Source organism: Loxodonta africana, chromosome 3, assembly GCF_030014295.1.
Source record: "Loxodonta africana isolate mLoxAfr1 chromosome 3, mLoxAfr1.hap2, whole genome shotgun sequence".
NCBI lineage: Eukaryota > Metazoa > Chordata > Mammalia > Proboscidea > Elephantidae > Loxodonta > Loxodonta africana.
The window spans coordinates 116,269,061-116,290,957 of NC_087344.1; the positions used below are offsets into that span (position 1 = coordinate 116,269,061).

Sequence of the window (21,897 nt, forward strand, 5' to 3'; positions counted from 1 at the left end):
ATGGGTTGTTTTCCTCAAATCCATGAGGAGAGAGAACTTGTGCACTGCTTTCCAGTGTATAGCCCAGGGAGATTGCAAGCCTCATAGAGAAAACTGTTACCTGGTATGGTCTACAGCACAGAGAAGCATTGAGGAAGCCAGGTGGCTAGGCCTATGGAACTGAGGGCAGCATGTTGGGGAAAGAAAATACTTTGTAACCCAGGGGAAATGAGGGACATGCCAGTGCTGAGAGAAAGAAAGCTGGTGGGACTGAAGGTGCCTGAGCTTCGAACTAGAAGAATGCAGAATACATGGACCATGTAACCAGAGGTACCTACAGGATAGCAGACTTCAACACTCATGCCAACCTGTGCTGATAAGGAGCAGGTAAGAAGGCTTATATCCAACTTTGTTTACTGTAAGTGAAGAGGACTTGAAGCATTTACTGATGAAGATCAAGGACCACAGCCTTCAGTATGGATTACACCTCAGCATAAAAAAAATAAAAGTCCTCACAACAGGAATGATAAGAAACATCATGAAAAATGAGAAAGGTTGAACTTGTCAAGGTTTTCCTTTTACTTGGATCCACAGTCACCTTCCATGGAAGCAGCAGTAAAGAAATCAAGCAATGTATTGCACTAGGCAAATCTGCAACAGAAGACCTCTTTAAAGTGTTAAAAAGCACAGATGTCACTTTAAAGGACTGAGTTACACCTGATCCAAACCATGGTACTTTCAGCCACCTCACATACATGAGAAAGCTGGACAATGAATAAGGAAAATCAAAGATAATTGATGCCTTTGAATTATGGTGTTGTCAAAGAACATAGAATATATCATGGACTGACAGAAGAACAAACAGTCCTGTCTTGGAAGAAGTACAGCTAGAATGGACCTTAGACGCAAGGATGGCGAGACGTTGTCTCACATACTTTGGACGTGTTATCAGGAGAGACCAATTCCTGGAGAAGGACATCATGCTTGGTAAAATAAAGGGTCATCAAAGAAGAGGAAGACCCACAAGGAGATGGATTGACACAGTGGCTGCAACAATGAGCTCAAGTGTAACAATTGTGAGGATGGCACAGGACTGGGCATTGTTTCATTCTGTTGTACACAGGGCCACTGTGAGCCTGAGCCAACTCGACAGCACCTCACAACAACATCCAAGCAGATTCCAGGGGAGGACAAGGAGGGCCATGAAACTAGATACCCACTTCTCGAACTATGTAAAATCAATGTGGAAGTCCTCCTTCTGGAATTTAGATTATCTTTGCTGAGAAAAAAACTACCGGAACTCTGAAGTTGACTGAGCAGTTGCTTCATAAAGAAGACAGTTTTTTGCTTTTGTTTTTGTGTTTTTAAACATTCAATTATATAAATATGACATCTATATTGTTACATTGAAACTATAGCTTCTGGAGTTGAATTTGAAGATGGAAATGTATATCTTCTAGGTATACTAAGATCATACAAACGAAATACACAGTTAAAAGTCATACAATATTTCTTCCTGGATTTTCTGTATCATTCCATTGTATATGCATGTACAAAGAGAAATGCCCCATGAAGAAAATGGAATGTGAATGCTAGAGGAATTATGGGGAGAAATATATAACAATAACGCCTATCTTGGACTTTAGAGTCATATATGTCTGGAATTGATTGTAAATTCTACCACCTACTAGTAAATCTGAATTTCTCATCTAGGATACGGGAATAATATCTACCTGGCAGGACCATGTAAGTTATAAATGATAAAATGTGTATAAAGTACTTAGAATAGAATCTGGTACACAGCAATCATATAATCTTAATTCTTATTTTTCTTATTCTTGTCATTATTATTTTATGAATTGTTATTTATAAACCTCATTGTCTTGAATTCTTGTCTATGATTCTTATGATCAGAATAAATAATAAGTGGTCTAAATTAATCATTATTATATATTGAGAATGTCTTCCCACAAACACAACTTTGTAGTCCTTATGTAGGCATAATATATAGTTACTTCTATTAGTAACATTTTATTTGATGTAGGTTTCCATTATTTGTTTATATAGATAAATTCCATCACCAGTTACTCTTGCAACTGCCATTACATTGGCTCAGGAGTAATGATCCTGAAAGAAAACCTAGGTAGCTTTAATAGGTCTTTTGTGAACCTCAGATGTAAATGAACCACTTTCTAGATTTATCTATTAAAGAAATAACCCATGAAGGTATGCATGGGTAGGTGATCAACTGACGGAAGCAAATAATCCTACTGAAACATTTACTATTTATTTTTGATACAGCTCTTTTAAAGAGACTGATTAGTTCCCTTTATGATTTCACCCTTGAAAACACACACCCTTGTTCTTTGTCATTGTTGCGTGACATTCCATTTGGCACTCAGCTTATTTTTAGCTCAACTATCAAAATATTTTTCAACTGGACTGTCACTGCACTTGTACACAAAATTTTGTAACCTGAAGAACTGCACTGGAGAAAGAAGAAACTTCTACCAAATGGGGAATTATAAATCTAGACCTACACAGACTTGTACTGGTAATTATTCTTATCTCTTTAAATGTAATATGATTCTATTATAGTTATAAATAACTAACATTTTTTGGTATATGTGTTAATTTTTATACATAGGATAATGTTATATGAAAGTGCTGTAAAGATTAGCTGATCTCAAATTATTTTTCTCTGAAAGAACTTTACAGAAAACAAAATTTTTTGAAAAATGTTTTAATAGTCTCTTAATATAGTGTTAAAATTTTTTGAGGACTGCTGAATTAAAGATCTTAAAATTATATCCTAAGTATCTAGTATTTAAAAACTTAAAACTGTGTCTAGCAACTAGAGATTGCTATAATTAAAATGCAATGAAATAAGCAAAATATACTCTTCTATATAAATATATCATCCAATATCAAATGGGTTCTTAATTGCTACAATTCGATATGATTGCATTTTAAATGTAAACATCTGCATTTTAAACTCACAATCAGTAATTTAAATTAAGTATTGTAAAATTCAAAATAAAAAACCAGGGTTCTGATTACTTATATATTATGATCTCTGTCTACATTTTGCAAAACACAGCTATGAATCAATCCCATTTGTTCTTTTTTGCTAGATGAATGGAAGAAGAAAGTCAGTGAATCTTATGTTATCGTAATAGAAAGATTAGAAGATGACCTACAGATCAAGGAAAAGGAGCTTACAGAACTGAGGCATATATTTGGGTAAAATTGTCAGAGTTGTTATTATTTCTTTGTATGTAGCCCCAAAGTGTCTTCTTCATTTGTTCTGTTTTTAGATATATCTCTTTGGGAAAAAAAATAACCGATATAACCTCAGATGTAATCAGTCATGTTCTAAGGCTTAGAATGTAAGGTTATTTCTCCTTGACTGAGTATATAACCCCCAAATGCAATTATCCCATCTTCTTAAAATATGACATACATTCTCTCATTGCTAAGGTTTATAAAAAGAGAAGAATCTAAAGGCTGATCTTTGAATGCGAGCTGTTGCTGATCTAAACAATCTTCTCTGAGATTATGTTATTCTTATAAACCATACCAACAATAAACAGCAATGCTTATCTTCCCAAGTGGTGGTAGCAAATTGGCCACATTGTTCTCTTTGGACTACTAGGGTAAGCCTAATTTTAACAAACCCTCTGGCCTCTTGACACTGAAAGGCTGGCCCTTAATGGAACTGAGTATCATTCTGTCCCTGAACTATCATACAACAACTTGTAATATTGCCTTCAGGCTTGTAGTGGGTTTTGTCCCATCATAACAAGAGAAAAACAATCTAGAATAGTGTCATAACCTTAAAAGACACTAAATGTTCAGAAAGAGGGGAGGACCCTTATATATACAAGCAACTTTCTGGAGAAATTGAATCTGGCATTAAGAGATGACATGCATTTTGGAGGGTCAGCAGAGGTAGCTGCCTGACTGAGAACAAGTTCCACACAGGCCAATTATCCATGTTCACTTTGAGCTTGTGTTACTCATATAATACACTCGTGGAAAAGAATTCCCTCTGTTTTACTTGGAAAACATATGTAAAGCAAGGACCAAATGACATTATATTTTCGAACGAAAAACTCAGATATAGTAAAAACTCACATATCTGACAAAATCATCCATGTATAATATATATTATATGAAATTTGTCAGTGGAATCAATAAGGCCTTCGCAAGGGTTCAGTTTATGGTTTGGGAAATAATTGACTCTCCATGTTATTTGGCCCAAGGTGATGAACTCAACACTGACAATCATGCTGAGATACCACTGCTCTGACTTTTGCAAATAGTATCCCATGCTCAGGCATGGAAAAATATTTGACATTCCTGTAGAGACATGACTGGCTCTTTGGTATGGCAGATTTATACATACATATTTGTTTTGTTCAGAAAGAGATGTGAATGTAGAACTTAATCATAAGCCCTCCAGCTCTTATTGACTCAGAGATAAACATGCTGAAATGAAATATTAATAAATGGAGATTTTCCTCAACTTTATAAAGCCAAAACCTCATTTCTTTCTTTTTATTTTAGGAAACATTGTGCAAATATGTCAAGGCTAACTTAATTAGACATTCCCCTTTAAGAATTAGACAATGGTTTAAGATGTAAATTTTCTCATGTCTTATAATTACTATCAGCTGTTTCTACAATGCCTGCTATAGCTGACTTCCTGCATTTTCACTATATGCAATAAGCGTGACCTCCACTTCATTGATTAGTATTAGGAGTGAGAGGTAGATATCAGTGTCAGGGAGTTTATAGTTCAGAATTTGAGTGCCAGCTACATACAAGGTGTTGTTCCAGACACATTACATACAAGACATCATTTAATCCTCACCATGACTAGGTGTAGTGGATAATATTCATTCTGGCAACTAATATACTCTAAGACTAGGGACATTGTCTTAGTTGTCTAGTGCTGCTGTAACAGAAGTATCACAAGTGGATGGCTTTAACAAACAGAATTTTATTTTTTCACAGTCTAGGACACTAGAAGTCCTAATTCAGGGTGCCAGCTCCAGGGGAAGGCTTTCTCTCTCTATTGGCTCTGGAGGAAGGTCCTTGTCATCAATCTTCCCCTGGTCTAGGAGCTTCTCCGCTCAGGGACCCCGGGTCCTAAGGACCTGCTGTGCTCCTGGCACTTCTTTCTTGATGGTATGAGGTCCCTCATGTCTCTCTGCTTGCTTCTCTCTTTTATAGCTCAAAAGAGATTGACTTAAAACACAACCTAATCTTGTAGATTGAGTCCTGCCTTACTAATATAACTCCCCTAATCCTGCCTTATTAACATCATAGAGGTAGGATTTACAACACATAGGAAAATGACATCAGATGACAAAGTGGTGGACAATAGCACAATACTGGGAATCATGGCCTAGCCAAGTTGGTACACATTTTGGGGGGACACAATTCAATCCATAACAGACATTGTGACTTTTTGCGATCAGTAAGTGCCAGAACTGTGATTTGTGACAAGGTCTGCCTGACTCCAAAGAGAGCTTTTCCTACTACACCCTACTTCCTCCAAGAGTTCACAATCAGGTAAAGTGGGCAGTCACATATGTAAATAAAACTTACAGAAGGTAGCCTATGACCAGTGTTATAATGGAAGGAAGAATAAGATGATTTTCAAATACAAGAAGAAGGTTCTTGAGTTATTCATCAATTTTGAAAAATATTCCAGAAAAAAAGGCATAGTTAAAAAAAGGCATATAGGCAAGAATAAATGAGAACCATGGGAAGTCTAGGGAAGTGGAAAAAAAAAAAAAAAAAACTCTTGTTTTTATCTAAGTTGAGTAAGAAAACTATGCCTGCCAGCTTTTGGATTCAGACAAACAAGGTTTAAAACCAGATTCTTCTATTTACAAGTTGTGAATCCTTAGATATATTATCTCCATGAGCCTCATTTACATATGTAAAATCAGGTTACTAATGGAATTTTTACAAAACTATGTAAATTAAATGCCACGTAAAGGGTCTATACATAGTAGGTATTGATTAATTTGAGGTTTATGGTATCACTATTGTTTGGAAAAATAAGAAATGTTTTACTTACTTAATTGAAAGTACATCTGTGATGGCCAACTGTGTTATGCTCCCTGACATTAGGCTTTCTCTAAACATGTAAATAGCAAGAAAGCTGCACAAGATGCTTAGAAAAGAAGCATTTAATTCTAGAGTCACAGGTGGAAGATCACTGATGTAAACACAGTTTTGGTTTTTTCCCCCTTTATTTGCTAGCAAATGTCTTCATGGAGAGGAGCCTGGGGGTGCAGTGGTTAAAGTGCTTGGCTGCTAACCAAAAAGTCGGTGGTTAGAACCCACAAGCTGCTTAGCAGAAGAAAGATGTGGCAGTTGGCTTCAATAAATATTTACAGCTTTGGAAATACTCTAGGGCAGTTCTACTCTATCCAGTAGGGTCTCTCTAAGTCAAAATCAACTCAACGGCAGTGGGTTTTGATGGATTTTAATGGTATTTCTTATAGATGCTAATTCCACTCATTATTTTCCACAATATAACGCAACATGACTTCTTCTGTCAGCTGAAATATACAACCTCCCTGGCATAGCTTTTACCCACAATATAGTGTAGAACACTACAGTACTAAATTTAAACAAGACAAGAGCTAAATCATTATCTTGCTTACACCAATTTATAGCAACTTTGGGATCAGAGCTTGATGTGGGAGAAGAGGGAAATGAGACTGGAATGTTCGTTTATCTTTCATGATAAAGCTACATTCACTTAAACTTTGGACATTCGTGGAGATAATGGATGAAAGGCAGAAAGAGATGCGAAAAAGAGAAATCAGAAGGAAAAAGAAAGACAAGAGGTACATTCCAGGGTTTCGAACAGGTTCATTTCACTACTGAGAATTTGCATTTCCGCCTCAGGAATACTGAATCAGAAACTACAGTTTAAAAACTGGGGTAGAAATCAAATTCTCAGCAGGGGGTCAAACCAGAATGAACCAGGCTGAAGCCCTGGTACACTGGACTACCACTGACTAATTATTTCTTCCTCTGTTCGGCCTCTGGTCTTTATATTTATCAATATAATAACACTTGCTATATGGTGGTGGCATTTTCTGTTTTCATATCTCTCTTACAAGTATATGTACTCACTGAAGGCAGCTTCTTTGCCTATTTAGCCTTTTTACATTTGTGTTTATTTGTGACACATATTGGTATAACACTTGATAGTAAGATAAATTAATAATTTAGTGTCTACCTACCATATGCCAGGTATGCTACTAGGCATTTTTTTTAAACGCATGATTTTTTTTAATTGTAATTTAGATAAAGTTTTACAGAACAAATTGATTTCTCATTAAACAATTAATACACATATTGTTTTGTGACATTGGTTGCCAACCCCATGACATGTCACCACTTTCCCCTTCTTGAATTTGGGTTCCCAGTTATCAGCTTTCCTGTCCCCTCCTGCCTTCTCATCCTTACCCCTGAGCTGTGGTGCCCATTTAGTCTGTTTTTGTTTTATGGGTCTGTCTAATCTTTGGCTGAAGGGTGAATCTCAGGAGTGACTTCATTACTTAGTTAAAAGAGTGTCTAGGCACCACACTCTCAATATCTGTCAGACCAGTAAGCCTGGTCTCTTTTTGTGAGTTAGAATTTTGTTCTACATTTTTCTCCAGCTCTGTAGGGGACCCGGTATTGTGATCCCAGTCAGAGCAGTACATGGTGGTAGCAGGGCACCATCTAGTTGTGCTGGATTCAGTCTGGTGGAGGATGTAGTAGTTGTGGTCCATTAGACCTTTGGACTAATCTTTCCCTAGTATATTTGGTTTTCTTCATTATCCCTTGCTTCAGATGGGGTGGGCCCAGTAGAATATCTTAGATGGCTGCTCACAAGCTTTTAAGACTCTAGATGCTGTTCAGTAAAGTAGGATGTAGAAAATTTTCTTTATAAACCGTTATGCCAATTGAGCTAGATGTTCCCCGAGACCATGGTCCTCTCAGACCTCAGCCCAGTAATCCCATCCCTCTGAGCTGGAATGTGTCTATAAAGCTTCCATGACCTTGCCTTAGTCAAGTTGTGCTGACTTCCCAAATACTATGTACTGTGTGTGCCAACTTCTGTAGCCTGAAATCAATTGAACATGCAATCAGGATGCATTGATATTTACTTGTGATTGGAATACAAAAGTTGGAAACAAAGAAGAAGGACCTGTATTTGGAAAACATGGCCTTGGTGATAGAAACGATGCTGGAGATTGCATGATAGAATTTTGCAAGACCAAAGGCTTCTTTGTTTCATATACCTTTTCTCACCAATATAAACAGTGACTATACATGCATACCTTGCCAGATGGAATACACAGGAACCAAGTTGACTACATCTGTGGAAAGAGATGATGGGAAAGTTCAGTATCATCAGACAGAACAAGGCCGGGGCCAACTGTGAAATAAATCATCAATTACTCATATGCAATTTCAAGTTGAAACTGAAGAAAATTAGAACAAGTCCAAGAGAACCAAAGTACAACCTTGAGCATATCCCACCTGAATTTAGAGACCATCTCAAGAATAGATTTGATGCATGGAACGCTAATGACCAAAGACCAGATGAGCTGTGGAATGACATCAAGGACATCATCCATGAAGAAAGCAAGAGGTCATTAAAAAGATAGGAAAGAAGGAAAAGACCAAAATGGATGTCAGAAGAGACTCTGAAACTTGCTTGTGAAATTTGAGCAGCTAAAGCAAAAGGAAGAAATGATGAAGTAAAAGAACTGAACAGAATATTTCAAAGGGCAGCTCTAGAAGACACATGCAAAGACCTGGAGATAGAAGACCAAAAAGGCATGAACACACCCAGCATTTCTCAATCTAAAAGAACTGAAGAAAAAATTCAAGCCACGAGTTGTAAGAGTGAAGGATTCTATGGGGAATATATTAAACGATGCAGGAAGCATCAAAGAAGATGGAAGAAATACGCAGAGTCACTATAACAAAAAGAATTGGTCGATGTTCAGCCATTTCAAGAGGTAGTATACGATCAGGAACCAATGGTACTGAAGGAAGAAGTCCAAGCTGCACCGAAGGCCAAAAACAAGACTCCAGGAATTGAAGGAATATCAATTGAGATGTTTTGACAAAGGATGCAGCACTGGAAGTACTCGTTCATCTATGCCAAGAAATTTGGAAGACAGCTACCTGGCCAATCAACTGGAAGAGGTCCATATTTATGCCTATTCTCAAGAAAGGTGATCCAACCACATGCAGAAATTATCAAACAATATCATTAATATCACACATAAGCAAAAGTTTGCTAAGAATCACTCAAAAGTGGCTGCAGGAGTATATTAACAGGAAGCTAACAGAAATTCAGGCCAGATTCAGAAGAGGATGTGGAACCAGGCATATCATTGCTGATGTCAGATGGGTCCTGGCTGAAAGCAGAGAATACCAGAAGGATGTTTACCTATGTTTTATTGACTATGTGAAGGCATTCGATTGTGTGAGTCATAACAAATTATGGATAACTTTCAACGAATGGGAACTCCAGAACACTTAATTGTGCTTATGAGGCACCTATACGTAGATCAAGAGGCAGTTCTTCAGACAGAAAAGGGGATACTGCGTGATTTAAAGTCAGGAAAGTTGTGCGTCAGGGTTTTATCTTTTTACCATACCAATCCAATCTGTATGCTGAGAAAATAATCCAAGAAGCTGGACTATATGAAGAAGAACGGTGCATCAGGATTGGAGGAAAACTCATTAACAACCTGCATTATGCAGATGACACAACCTTGCTTGCTGAAAGCAAAAAGGACTTGAAGCACTTACTGAAGAAGATCAAAGACCGCATTCTTTAGTATGGATTACACCTGAACATAAAACAAAAATCCTCACAACGGGACCAATAAACAACATCATGATAAATGGAGAAATGATTGAAGTTGTCAAGGATTTCATTTTACTTGGATCCACAATCAATACCCATGGAAGCTGCAGTCAAGAAATCAAAAGATGCATTGCACTGGGCAGATCAGCTACACGAGATCTCCTTAAAGTGCTAAAAAAGCAAAGACGTCACCTTGAGGACTAAGGTGCATCTAACCCAAGCTATGATGTTTTCAGTCACCTCAAGTACATGTGAAAGCTGGTCAGTGAATAAGTAAGACCAAAGAAGAATTGACGCCTTTGAATTGTGATGTTGGCAAAGAATATTGAATGTACCACGGACTGTCAAAAGAACAAACAGATCTGTCTTGGAAGAAATACAATCAGAATGTTCCTTAGAAGCAAAAATGGCAAGACTGTGTCTTACATACTTTGGACATGTTGTCAGGAGGGATCAGTCCCTGGAGAAGGACATCAAGCTTGGTAAAGTACAGGGTCAGGAGAAAAGAGGAAGACCTGCAATGAGATGGATTGGCACAGTGGTTGCAACAATGGGCTCAAGCATAACAACAATTGTGAGCATGGCGCAGGACCAGGCAGTGTTCTGTTCTGTTGTACATAGGATTGCTATGAGTTGGAACTGACGTGACTGCACCTAACAACAAGAACAGTATTTATTATCTTACCCTTCCCGAAAGTTACCACTTATCTATTGCCTATTTAGTGTTTTTCCTTCCTCACTCCTTCCCTCCCTAGTAACCATCAAAGATTCTTTCTGTGTGTAAACCTTTTAATGAGTTTTTATAATAGTGGTCTTGTACAGTATTTGTCCTTTTGTGATTGACTTATTTCACTCAGCATAATGCCCTCCAGATTCACCCATGTTGTGAGATGTTTCAAAGATAATCATTGTTCTTTAACGTTGTGTAGTATTCCATTGTGTACATGTATCATGTTTGTTTATCCATTCATCTGTTGATGAGTACTCAGGTTGTTTCCATCTTCTTGCTATTGTGAGTAATGCTGCAGTTAATGTGGGTGTGCATATGTCCCCTCGGTGTGATGGCTCTTGTTTTCTAGGAAATATTCCTAGGAGTGGGATTGCTGCATCATATGGTATTTCTATTCTTAGTTTTTTAAGGAAGCACCATGTCATTTTCCAAAAAGGTTTTACCATTTTACATTCCTACCAGCAGGGCATAAGAGTTCCAAGCCTCTCCAAAATTGTTATTTTCTGTTCTTTTGTGTGTGTGACAGTGTGTGTGTGCGTGCCAGTAATGTTGGGGTGAGGGGGTATCTCATTAATATTTTGATTTGCATTTCTCTAATGGCTAGTGATTTCAAGCATTTCCTCATGTGTCTTTTAGCTGCCTGAATGTCTTCTTTGGTGTAGTGTCTGTACATATTCTTTGCCCATTTTGTAATTGGATTATTTTTCTTTTTGTTATAGAGTTGAATTTTCCTATAAATTTTAGAGATTAGCCTTCATTACATTTGTCATATTCCGAATTTTTTCCCCAGTTTATAGGTTCTCTTTTCACTCTTTTGGTGAAGTCTTTTGGTAAGTGTTTAATTTTTAGAAGGTCCCAGTTACCTAGCTTGTCTTTGGTGTTATGTATTGTTAGTTATGCTTTATATGCTATTTATGCTATGTATTAGGGCCTCTACTGTTGACCCTATTCTTTCTTCTATGATCTTTATAATTTTTGGTTTTATACTTAGGTCTTGGATCCATTTTGAATAAGTTTTTGTGTATGATGTGAGATATACATACTGTTTCATTTTTTTTTTCAAAGGGGCACGCAGTTTTGCCAGCACCATTTATTAAAAAGAGTGTCTTTTCCCCAATTTAATGGACTTTGGGCCTTTGTTGAAGATCAGGTGACCATAGGTGGATGGATTTACATCTGGGTTCTCCATTCTGTCTCACTGGTCAATGTGTCTGTTGTTGTACCAATACCAGGCTGTTTTGACTACCATAGCTGTATGATAGGTTCTGAGGTCAGGTAGTGAGAGCGCTCCTACTTTATTCCTTTTCTTCAATAGTACTTTACTTATCTGGGGCCTCTTCCCTTTCCATATAAAGTTAACAATTAGTTTTTCCATCATGTTAAAGAATATTTGTGGTATTTGGACTGGGATTGCAATGTATTTGTAGATTGTTTTGAGTAGACTTGACATTTTCACGATGTTAAGTCTACTTATCCATGAGCATGGTACATTTTTCCATTTATGTAGGTCTCTTTTCGTTTCTTGCATAGCGTTTTGTACTTTTCATTGTATAGGTCTTTAACATCCTTGGTTAGATTTATTCCTAAGCATTTTATTTATTTATTTAATTTTTATGTGCTTTAAGTGAAAGTTTACAAATCAAGTCAGACTCTCATACAAAAATTTATAAACACCTTGCAATATACTCCTAATTGCTCTCCCCCTCCACTCTCTCTTATCGTGTGCATTTGGCCAGCTTCTGACTCCCTCTGCCCTCTCATCTCCCATTGAGAAAGGAGATGCCAACATAGTCTCACGTGTCTACTTGATCCAAAAAGCTGATTTTTCACCAGTATCATTGTCTATCCCACAGTGTGAGCCCAATCTCTGTCTGAAGAGTTGGCTTTGGAAAAGATTCCTGTCTTGGGATGACAGAAAGTCTGGGGGCCATGACATCCAGGGTCATTCTAGTCTCAATCAGGCCATTAAATCTGGTCTTTTTATCAGAATTTAGGGTCTGCATCCCACTGCTCTCCTGCTCCCTCAGGGGTTCTCTGTTGTGCTCCCTGTCAGGATAGATTTTGGTTGTAGCTGGGCACCATATAGTTCTTCTGGCCTCAGACTAAAGTAGTCTCTGATTTAGGTGGCCCTTTCTGTCTCTTGGGCTCTTAATTACCTTGGGTCTTTGTTGTTCTTCGTTCTCCTTTGCTCCAGGTGGATTGAGACCAATTGATGCATCTTATATGGCTGGTTGCTAGTGTTTAAGACCCCAGATGCCACTCTCCAAAGTGGGATGCAGAATGTTTTCTTAAGAGATTTTATTATGCCACTTGACTTAGAAGTCCCCTGAAACCTTGGTCCCCAAACCCCTGCCCCTGCTATGCTGGTCTTCAAAGCATTCAGCTTATTCAGGTAACTTCATAGCTTTTGTTTTAGTCCAGTTGTGCTGACCTCTCCTGTATTGTGTGCTGTCTTTCCCGTCACCTAAAATAGTACTTATCTACTATCTAATAAGTGAATAATCCTCTCCCTCCCTCCCTCCCTCCCTCCCTCCCTCCCCTCTCTAATAACCATCAAAGAATATTTTCTCCTCTGTTTAAGCTATTTCTTGAGTTCTAATAATAGTGGTCTTATACAATATTTGTCCTTTTGCAGCTGACTAATTTCACTCAGCATAATGCCTTCCAGATTCCTCCATGTTATGAAATGTTTCATGGATTCATCATTGTTGGTTATCGACGTGTAATATTCCATTTTGTGAATACACCATAATTTATTTATCCATTCATCCCTTGATGGGCACCATGGTTGCTTCCAGCTTTTTGCTATTGTAAACAATGCTGCAATGAACATGGGTAGGCATATACCTGTTCATATAAAGGCTCTTATTTCTCTAGGATATATTCCAAGGAGTGGGACTGCTGGATCATATGGTAGTTCTAAAACCAAACCAAAACCAAACCCAGTGCCGTCGAGTTGATTCTGACTCATAGCGACCCTATAAAACAGAGTAGAACTGCCCCACAGAGTTTCCAAGGAGCACCTAGTGTACTCGAACTGCTGACCATTTGGTTAGCAGCTGTAGCACTTAACCATTTCTAGTTTTTTTAAGTAAACACCAAATCGATCTCTAAAGTGGTTGTGCTATTTTACACTGCAACCAGCAGTGTATAAGTGTTCCAGTCTCTCCAAACCTCTCCAACATTTATTATTTTGTGTTTTTTGGATTAATGCCAGCCTCGTTGGAGTGAGATGGAATCCCATTGTAGTTTCGATTTGCATTTCTCTAATGATCATGAGCATTTCCTCATGTATCTTGTAGCTACCTGAATGTCTTCTTTAGTGAAGTGTTTGTTCATATCCTTTGCCCATTTTTTAACTGGGTTATTTGTCTTTTTGCAGTTGAGTTTTTGCAGTATCGTGTAGATTTTAGAGGTCAGGTGCTGATTGGAAATGTCATAGCTAAAAACTTTTTCCCAGTCTGTAGGTAACCTTTATACTCTTTTGGTGAAGTCTTTGGATGAGCACAGGTGTTTGATTTTTAGGAGCTCCCAGTTATCTGGTTTCTCTTCTGCATTGTTAGTAATGTTTTGTACACTGTTTATGCCATATATTAGGGTCCCAGCATTGTTCCTATTTTTTCTTCCATGATCTTTATCGTTGTAGATTTTATGTTTAGGTCTTTGATCCACTTGAGTTAGTTTTTGTGTGTGGTGTGAGGTATAGGTCTTGTTTCATTTTTTTGCAGATGGATGTCCTGTTATACCAGCACCATTTGTTAAAAAGACTGTCTTTTCCCCATTTAACTGACTTTGGGCCTTTGTCAAATATCAACTGCTCATATATGGATGGATTTATGTTTGGATTCTCAATTCTGTTCCATTGGTCTCTGTATCTGTTGTTGTACCAGTGCCAGGCTGTTTTGACTACTGTGGCGGTATAATAGGTTCTAAAATCAGGTAGAGTGAGGCCTCCCACTTTGTTCTTTTTTTCCGAAACACTTTACTTATCCAGCGCTTCTTTCCCTTCCATATGAAGTTGGTGATTTGTTTCTCCATCTCATTCAAAAATGTCATTGGAATTTGAATCAGGATTGCATTATATCTATATATCGCTTTTGGTAGAATAGACATTTTTACAATGTTAATTCTTCCTATCCACGGGGAAGGTATGTTTTTCCACTTATGTAGGGCTCTTTTGGTTTCCTGCTGTAGTGTTTGGTAATTTTCTATGTACAGGTCTTTTACGTCTCTTGTATGATTTATTCCTAAGTATTTTATCTTCTTGGGGGTTACTGTAAATGGTATTGATTTGGTGATTTCCTCCTTGATGTTCTTTTTGTTGGTGTAGAGGAATCCAAATGATTTTTGTGTGTTTATCTTGTAGCCTGATACTCTGCTGAACTCTTCTATTAATTTCAGTAGTTTTCTTAAGGATTCTTTAGGATTTTCTGTGTATAAGATCATGTCATCTGCAAATACAGATACTTTTGCTTCTCCCTTGCCAATCTGGATGCCCTTTATTTCTTTATCTAGCCTAATTGCTCTGGCTAGGACTTCCAGCACAATGTCGAATAAGAGTGGTGATAAAGGGCATCCTTGTCTGGTTCCCAATCTCAAGGGGAATGCTTCCAGACTCTCTCCATTTAGGATGACGTTGACTGTTGGGTTTGTATAGATGCCCTTTATTACGTTGAGGAATTTTCCTTCTATTCCTATTTTGCCGAGAGTTTTTATCGTGAATAGGTGTTGAACTTTATCAAATGCCTTTTCTGCATCAATTGATAAAATCATGTGTTTCTTGTCTTTTGTTTTATTTATATGATGGATTACATTAATAGTTTTTCTAATGTTGAACCATCCTGGCATATCTGGTATGAATCCCACTTGGTCATGGTGAATTATTTTTTTGATATGTTGTTGAATTCTATTGGCTAGAATTTTGTTGAGGATTTTTGCATCTAAGTTCATGAGGGATATAGGTCTATAATTTTCTTCTTTTGTGGAGTCTTTACCTGGCTTTGGTATCAGGGATATGCTGGCTTCATAGAATGAGTTTGGGAGTGTTCTGTCCTTTTATTTGCTCTGTAATACCTTTAGTAGTAGTGGTGTTAACTCTTCTCTGAAACTTTGGTAGAACTCTTCAGTGAAGCCATCTGGACCAGGGCTTTTTTTGTTGTTGTTGGGAGTCTTTTGATTACCTTTTCAATTTCTTCTTTTGTTATGGGTCTATTTAGTTGTCTACCTCTCTTTGTGTTAGTTTAGGTAGGTAGTGTGTTCCTGGGAACTCATCTGTTTCTTCTAGGTTCTCAAATTTTTAGAGCACAATATTTCATAGTAATCTGATATGATTCTTTTAATTTCAGTTGGGTCTGTTGTAATATCGCCCATCTCATTTCTTATTCGGGTTATTTGCTTCCTCTCCTGTTTTCTTTTGTCAGTTTGGCCAATGGCTTATCGATTTTGTTGATTTTTTCAATGAACCAGCGATTGGTCTTGTTAACTCTTTCAATTGTTTTTCTGCTTTCCATTTCATTTAGTTCTGCACTAATTTTTCTTATTTCCTTTCTTCTAGTACCTGAAGGTTCCTTTTGTTGCTCTCTTTCTATTTGTTCAAGTCATAGGGATAATTCTTTGATTTTGGCCCTTTCTTCTTTTTTTATGTGTGCATTTATTGAAATAAATCGACCTCTGACCACCGGTTCACTGTGTCCCGAAGGTTCTGATAGGAAGTGTTTTCATTCTCATTGGATTCTATGAATTTCTTTATTCCATCCTTAATGTCTTCTATAACTCAGTTGTTTTTGAGGAGGGTATTGTTCAGTTTCCAAGTGTTTGATTTCTTTTCCCTGCTTTTTCTGTTAATGATTTCTACTTTCATGTCCTTATGGTCAGAGAAGATACTTTGTAATATTTCGATGTTTTGGATTTTGCTAAGGCTTGCTTTAGGACCTAATATGTGGTCTATTGTACAGAATGTTCCATGTGCACTAGAAAAGAAAATATACTTGTCTGCTGTTGGGTGGAGTGTTCTGTATATGTCTATAAGGTCAAGTTGGTTGATTGTGGCATTAAGATCTTCTGTGTCTTTATTGAGCTTCTTTCTGGATGTCCTGTCCTTCACCAAAAGTTGTGTGTTGAAGTTTCCTGCTACTACTGTGGAGCCATTTATCTCACTTTTCAATGCTGTTAGAGTTTAACGTATCTTGCAGCCCTGTTATTGGTTGCATAAACATTTACTATGGTTATATCCTCCTGGTATGTTGTCCATTTAATCATTATATGGTGTCCTTCCTTATCCTTTGGGGTGGATTTAACTTCAAAGTCTATTTTGTCAGAAATTAATATTAAATTAATATTAATTAATTAATTAATATTAAATTAATACTGCCACATTGATACGTATTTTTTCCATCCTTTGAGTTTTCGTTTGTTTGTGTTTCTTACAAAGGTGTGTCTTTGTAGGCAGCATAAAGACTGATTATGTTTTTTAATCCATTCTGCCACTCTCTGTTTCTTTATCGGTGCATTTATTCCGTTAACATTCAGCATAATTATGGATAGGTATGAGTTTAGTGCTGTAATTTTGATGTCTTTTTTTGCGTGTTGTCGACATTTTCTTTTTCCCATTTAATTTTTTGTGCTGAGTAGTTTATCTTTGTATATCGTCTTTTCCTCTTCTTCATTGTTGTTGATTTTGTTTCTGCTGAGTCTCTATTTTTTTCTTGTATTTTATTTTGATGAGTAGGATAGTTAGTCTCCTTTGTGGTTACTTTAATATTTACCCCTATTTTTCTAAGTTTAAACCTAACTTTTCTTTCTTTATATTGTCTTGTCTTCTTCTCCGTATGAAAGATCTATGACTATGTTTCTTCATCCCTCTTTATTATTTTAATGTTGTCTTACAAAATGACTTCTCTGTTTCCCTATTTTGAGCATTTTTTTAACTTGATTTATTTTTGTGATTTCCTTGTCTGGGTTAACATCCGATTGCTCTGTCCAGTGTCCTAGACTTGGGTTTATACCTGATATTTTTGATTTCCTAAACAAAGAACTTCCTTTAGTATTTCTTGTAGTTTTGGTTTGGTGTTTACATATTCCTAAACTTCTGTTTATCTGGAAATGTCCTAATTTCACCTTCATATTTGAGAGACAGTTTTGTTGGATATATGATTCTTGCCTGACGATATTTTTCCTTCAATACTTTATATAAGCCATCCCATTGCCTTCTTGCCTGCATGATTTCTAACGAGTAGTCTGAGCTTTTTCTTATTGACTCTCCTTTTTATTTTTTTTTTGTAGGTGACTTTTCATTTATTCCTTGCTGCTTTTTATCTTTGATATTGGTAAGTTAGATTATATTATGTATTATGTCTTGGTGACTTTCTTCTAAAATCTACTTTATGTGGAGTTGGATGAGCATCTTGGATTGATATCTTCTCATCTTTCATGATACCAGGGAAATTTTCTGCCAAGAAATCTTTAAGAATTCTCTCTGTATTTTCTGTTGTCCCTCCCTGTTCTTGTATTCCAATCACTCATAGGTTATTTCTCTAGATAGAATCCCACATGATTCTTAAAGTTTCTTCATTTTTTTAAATTCTTTTATCTGAGTTTTCTTCAGATATATTAGTGCCATGTGGTTTATCTTTAAGGTTACCAATTCTGCCTTCTACTTGCTTGATTTTGCTCCTCTGACTTTCTATCGAGTTGTCTAATTCTGTAATTTTATTGCTAATTTTCTGAATTTCTGATTGCTATCTCTCTATGGATTCTTGAAGCTTATTAAATTTTTCATTATGTTCCTGAAGAACCTTTTTAATTTCTTCAGCTGTTTTATCTGTGTGTTCCTTGGCTTTTTCTGCATATTGCCTGATCTCCTTCCTGATGTCTTTAAGAGTTCTTTATATTAATCTTTTGAATTCTGCATCCGGTAATTCCAGAAAGGCACTTTCATCCAAAAGATTCTTTGATTCTCTGTTTTGAGAGCTTGTTGAAGTGATCATGGTCTGTTTCTTTATGTTGTTTGATATTGACTTGCCTCTGAGGCATCTATACGTTATTGTATTAGTTTATTTTATGTTTTCTTACTGTATCATAGCTTCTTGCTTTGTTTTGTTTTGATATGCCCAGATGGGTTGCTTGAGTGAGCTAGCGTGATTATTTTTGCCTTTGGAGCTCTGACGTCCCGTCACCAGATGGCTAGAGCTGTTATCAGGTATAAGAGCTTATGAGTCCATTCACTTTTCTTGTGTGGATGCAGTTCAAGTATCCAGGTAGCTGGTCATCAAGTGTGTGGTACAGGCTCTGTCCTACAGTCTTAGAGGGGCAGGGGTGATTCGTGTAGGTACCGGTATCTGATTGTAGCAGGGGGTCATGCTCTGAACAAGGCAGGGGGTTGAGAACTGTCCCCCAAGTGTCTCTGAGAAAAGCGTTGTCTTTTTTCCCTAAAGCATACAGGTGGGTGGGTTCTGCAGACAGACCATGGGGACCCAAAGCTTTTGGTTGTAAGGACTGGGAGGTATCAGTTATCCTTGGACCCCTGTCGTGGGTGGCTGGGTGACCTGAGTGGAGGCACCAGTCCTTATGCCCCTGATGTGGGTAGGTGAGGACACTGTTTAATAGGCAAAGCAGTGTAAAATATCAAACACCTACCTCTCCACTGCACAGTTTAAACAGTTGCAATCTGCCAGCAAGTGCCTATTCTCCTGAAATAGGCCTACACAGGTCCATGCAGGGGGGAATGATATTCAAATTCCATGGACCATTTATGCTTGGACAGGAGCTGCTTCTGTCCTGAGATCCCCGGGTTAGTCAGGCAGGCAAATTACCTTTTCCCCCTTGTGAATTTATCCTTCTCCAAGTCCAGAAGCATAGGTCAGGGCACTCAAATGAGCCTATCTCAGGCCCAGGAAAATCAACAGCCACTGAAGCTGGCTTGGGGATGGGGAGCGTGGTAAAATATACGCAAGTACTTTGATTTTGCCCAGAGTGCCGTTCTTCTCTGGGTCAGCCGGTGTGAGTAGGTTGTGTGGCTGGCTCCTTCTCCCTGAGGAAACCGTGGCCGAAACCTATGTCTAGCCCACCGCAGCCACTCCCAGGAATGGAGCCTGAGGATCCCAGCAATTCAGGTCCAGTAACTCCTCTCCGCTTCTGAACTGACTCTCCGTCCCCCTGCTGCTCAGACTGTTTTCTAACTTTGCCATTGATGTTCAGGGCTTCTAGGTTGTCATAAATATAATTGTTTCATTTGATTTTTCGGGTCTTTGTTGTAAAAGGCAGTCCTGGAAGCATCTGGCTATTCCACCATCTTGGCCCCGCCTCTCCAGCATTTTATTTTTTAGGGGCCGTTATAAATAGTATTGCTTTTCTGATTTCCATTTCTTAGTTCGATGGTACTGGGTTTTTTTGTTTTTTTTTTTTAGTTCTCTTCGTTGCGTATGGAAATCCAGCTGATTGTTGTATGTTCATCTTGTATTCTGCTAATCTTCTGAATCTATTAGTTTCAGTAGTTTTCTCATGCAGTCCTTTGGATTCTGTATGTATAGTATCATATCATCCACAAATAAGGAAAATTTCACTTCTTCCTGACCAATTTTCGTGCCCTTTTTTTCTTTTTCTTGCCTTACTGCTCTAGCCAGGACTTCCAGCACAATGTTAACTAGGAGTGGTGATAAAGGACATCTTGTCGTGTTCCTGTTCTCAAGGAGAATGTTTTCAGCCTCTCTTCCTTAAGAATGATGTTTGCTGTTGGTTTTGTATAGCTGCCCTTTACTATGTTGAGGAATTCCCCTTCTGTATCTATTTTATTGAGAGTTTTTATCAGGAATGGGTATTGGGCTTTATCAAATGTCTTTTCTGTATCAACTGAGATGATTATGTGATTCTTTTCTTTTATTTTCTTTTTTTGGTGAATTATACTGATCGTTTTTCTAATGAACCACCCTTGCTTCCCTGGTATGAATCCCATTTGGTTGTGGTGTATTATTTTTTTGATATGATAATGAATTCTATTGGCCAGAATTTTGAGAATTTTTGCATCTGTATTCACGGGAGATATTGGTCTGTAATTTTCTTTTTTTGTGGTGTCTTTACCTGGTTTGGGTATCAGGGTTATGCTGGCTTCATAGAATGAATTTGTAATTATCCCTTCCCTTTTCTATATTCTAAAATATTTTGTATATTACTGGCACAAGCTCTTCTCTGAATGCTTGGTAGAATTCTCCAGTGAAGCCATCTGGGCCAGGGCTTTTTTTCTTTTTTTTGTACCTTTTCAGTCTCTTGTTTTGGGTCTGTTTGATTTTTACCTCAGTTTGTGATAGTTTAGGTAGTGTGTCTCTAGAAATTTGTCCATTTCCTCTAGGTTTTTGCATTTGACAGAGTATAGTTTTTCATAGAACTCTGTTATGATCCTTTTTATTCCAGTTGGATCTGTTTTAATGTCCCCCATTGCATTTCTTATTTGAGTTATTTTTGTCCTGTCTTGTTTTTGTTTTTTCAATTTGCCCAGTGGTTTGTTGATTTTGTTGATCCCTTTAAAAAAACAGCTTTCGGTTTTGTTGATTCTTTCTATTGTTTTTCTAGTCTCTATTTCATTTATGTCTTCTCTGATCTTTATTATTTCCTTTCTTCTGGTGGCTGTGGGCTTCTTTTATTGTTCTGTTTCTATTTTTTCAAGAGGTATAGCTAATGTTTTCATTTTTTCTTTTTTGATGTGTACATCTATTGATATAAATTGCCATCTGAGCACTGCCTTTGCTGTGTTTCAAAGGTTTTAGTGTAATGTGTTTTCATTCTCATTTGATTATAGAAATTTTTTTATTCCATCTTTGATTTCTTCTATTACCCAGTGTTTTTTAAGAAGGGTGTTATTCAGTTTCCATGTATTTGATTTTTTTTTCCTTGCTCTTCCTATTATTAATTTCTACTTTTATGGGATTGTGATCAGAGAAGATGCTTTGTATTATCTCAATATTTTGGTTTTTGCTGAGGGTTGCTTTGTGGCCTAAGATGTGGTCTGTTTTGGAGAATGTCCTTGTGTATTGAAAAAGAATGTGTACTTTGCTGCTGTTGGGTAGAGTGTTCTCTATATATCTAAGAGATCAAGTTGGTTGATTGTGGCTTTTAGATCTCCTGTATCTTTGCTGATTTTCTTTCTAGATGTTCTGTCCGCTACCAAAAGTGGTGTGTTGAAGTCTCCTACTATTATTGTGGGACCGTCAATTTCTCTTTTCAGTGGTGTTAGAGTTCGTTTCATGTATTTTGGAGTTTGGCCATTGGGCGTGTATTTATTATGGTTATA

General features: G+C 37.3%; 1 protein-coding gene across 1 annotated transcript in view; it reads left to right on the forward strand.

Moving 5' to 3' along the window:
- Positions 1-2,493: 2,493 nt before the first annotated feature.
- TNNI3K (TNNI3 interacting kinase) overlaps positions 2,494-21,897 on the forward strand; it is a 381,325-nt gene continuing 361,921 nt past the window's right edge. Inside the window, exons 1-2 of the mRNA XM_010591188.2 lie at positions 2,494-2,533; positions 3,114-3,222. Of these exons, the coding sequence (XP_010589490.1) occupies positions 2,494-2,533; positions 3,114-3,222 (149 nt within the window). The remainder of the gene's footprint in view (positions 2,534-3,113; positions 3,223-21,897) is intronic.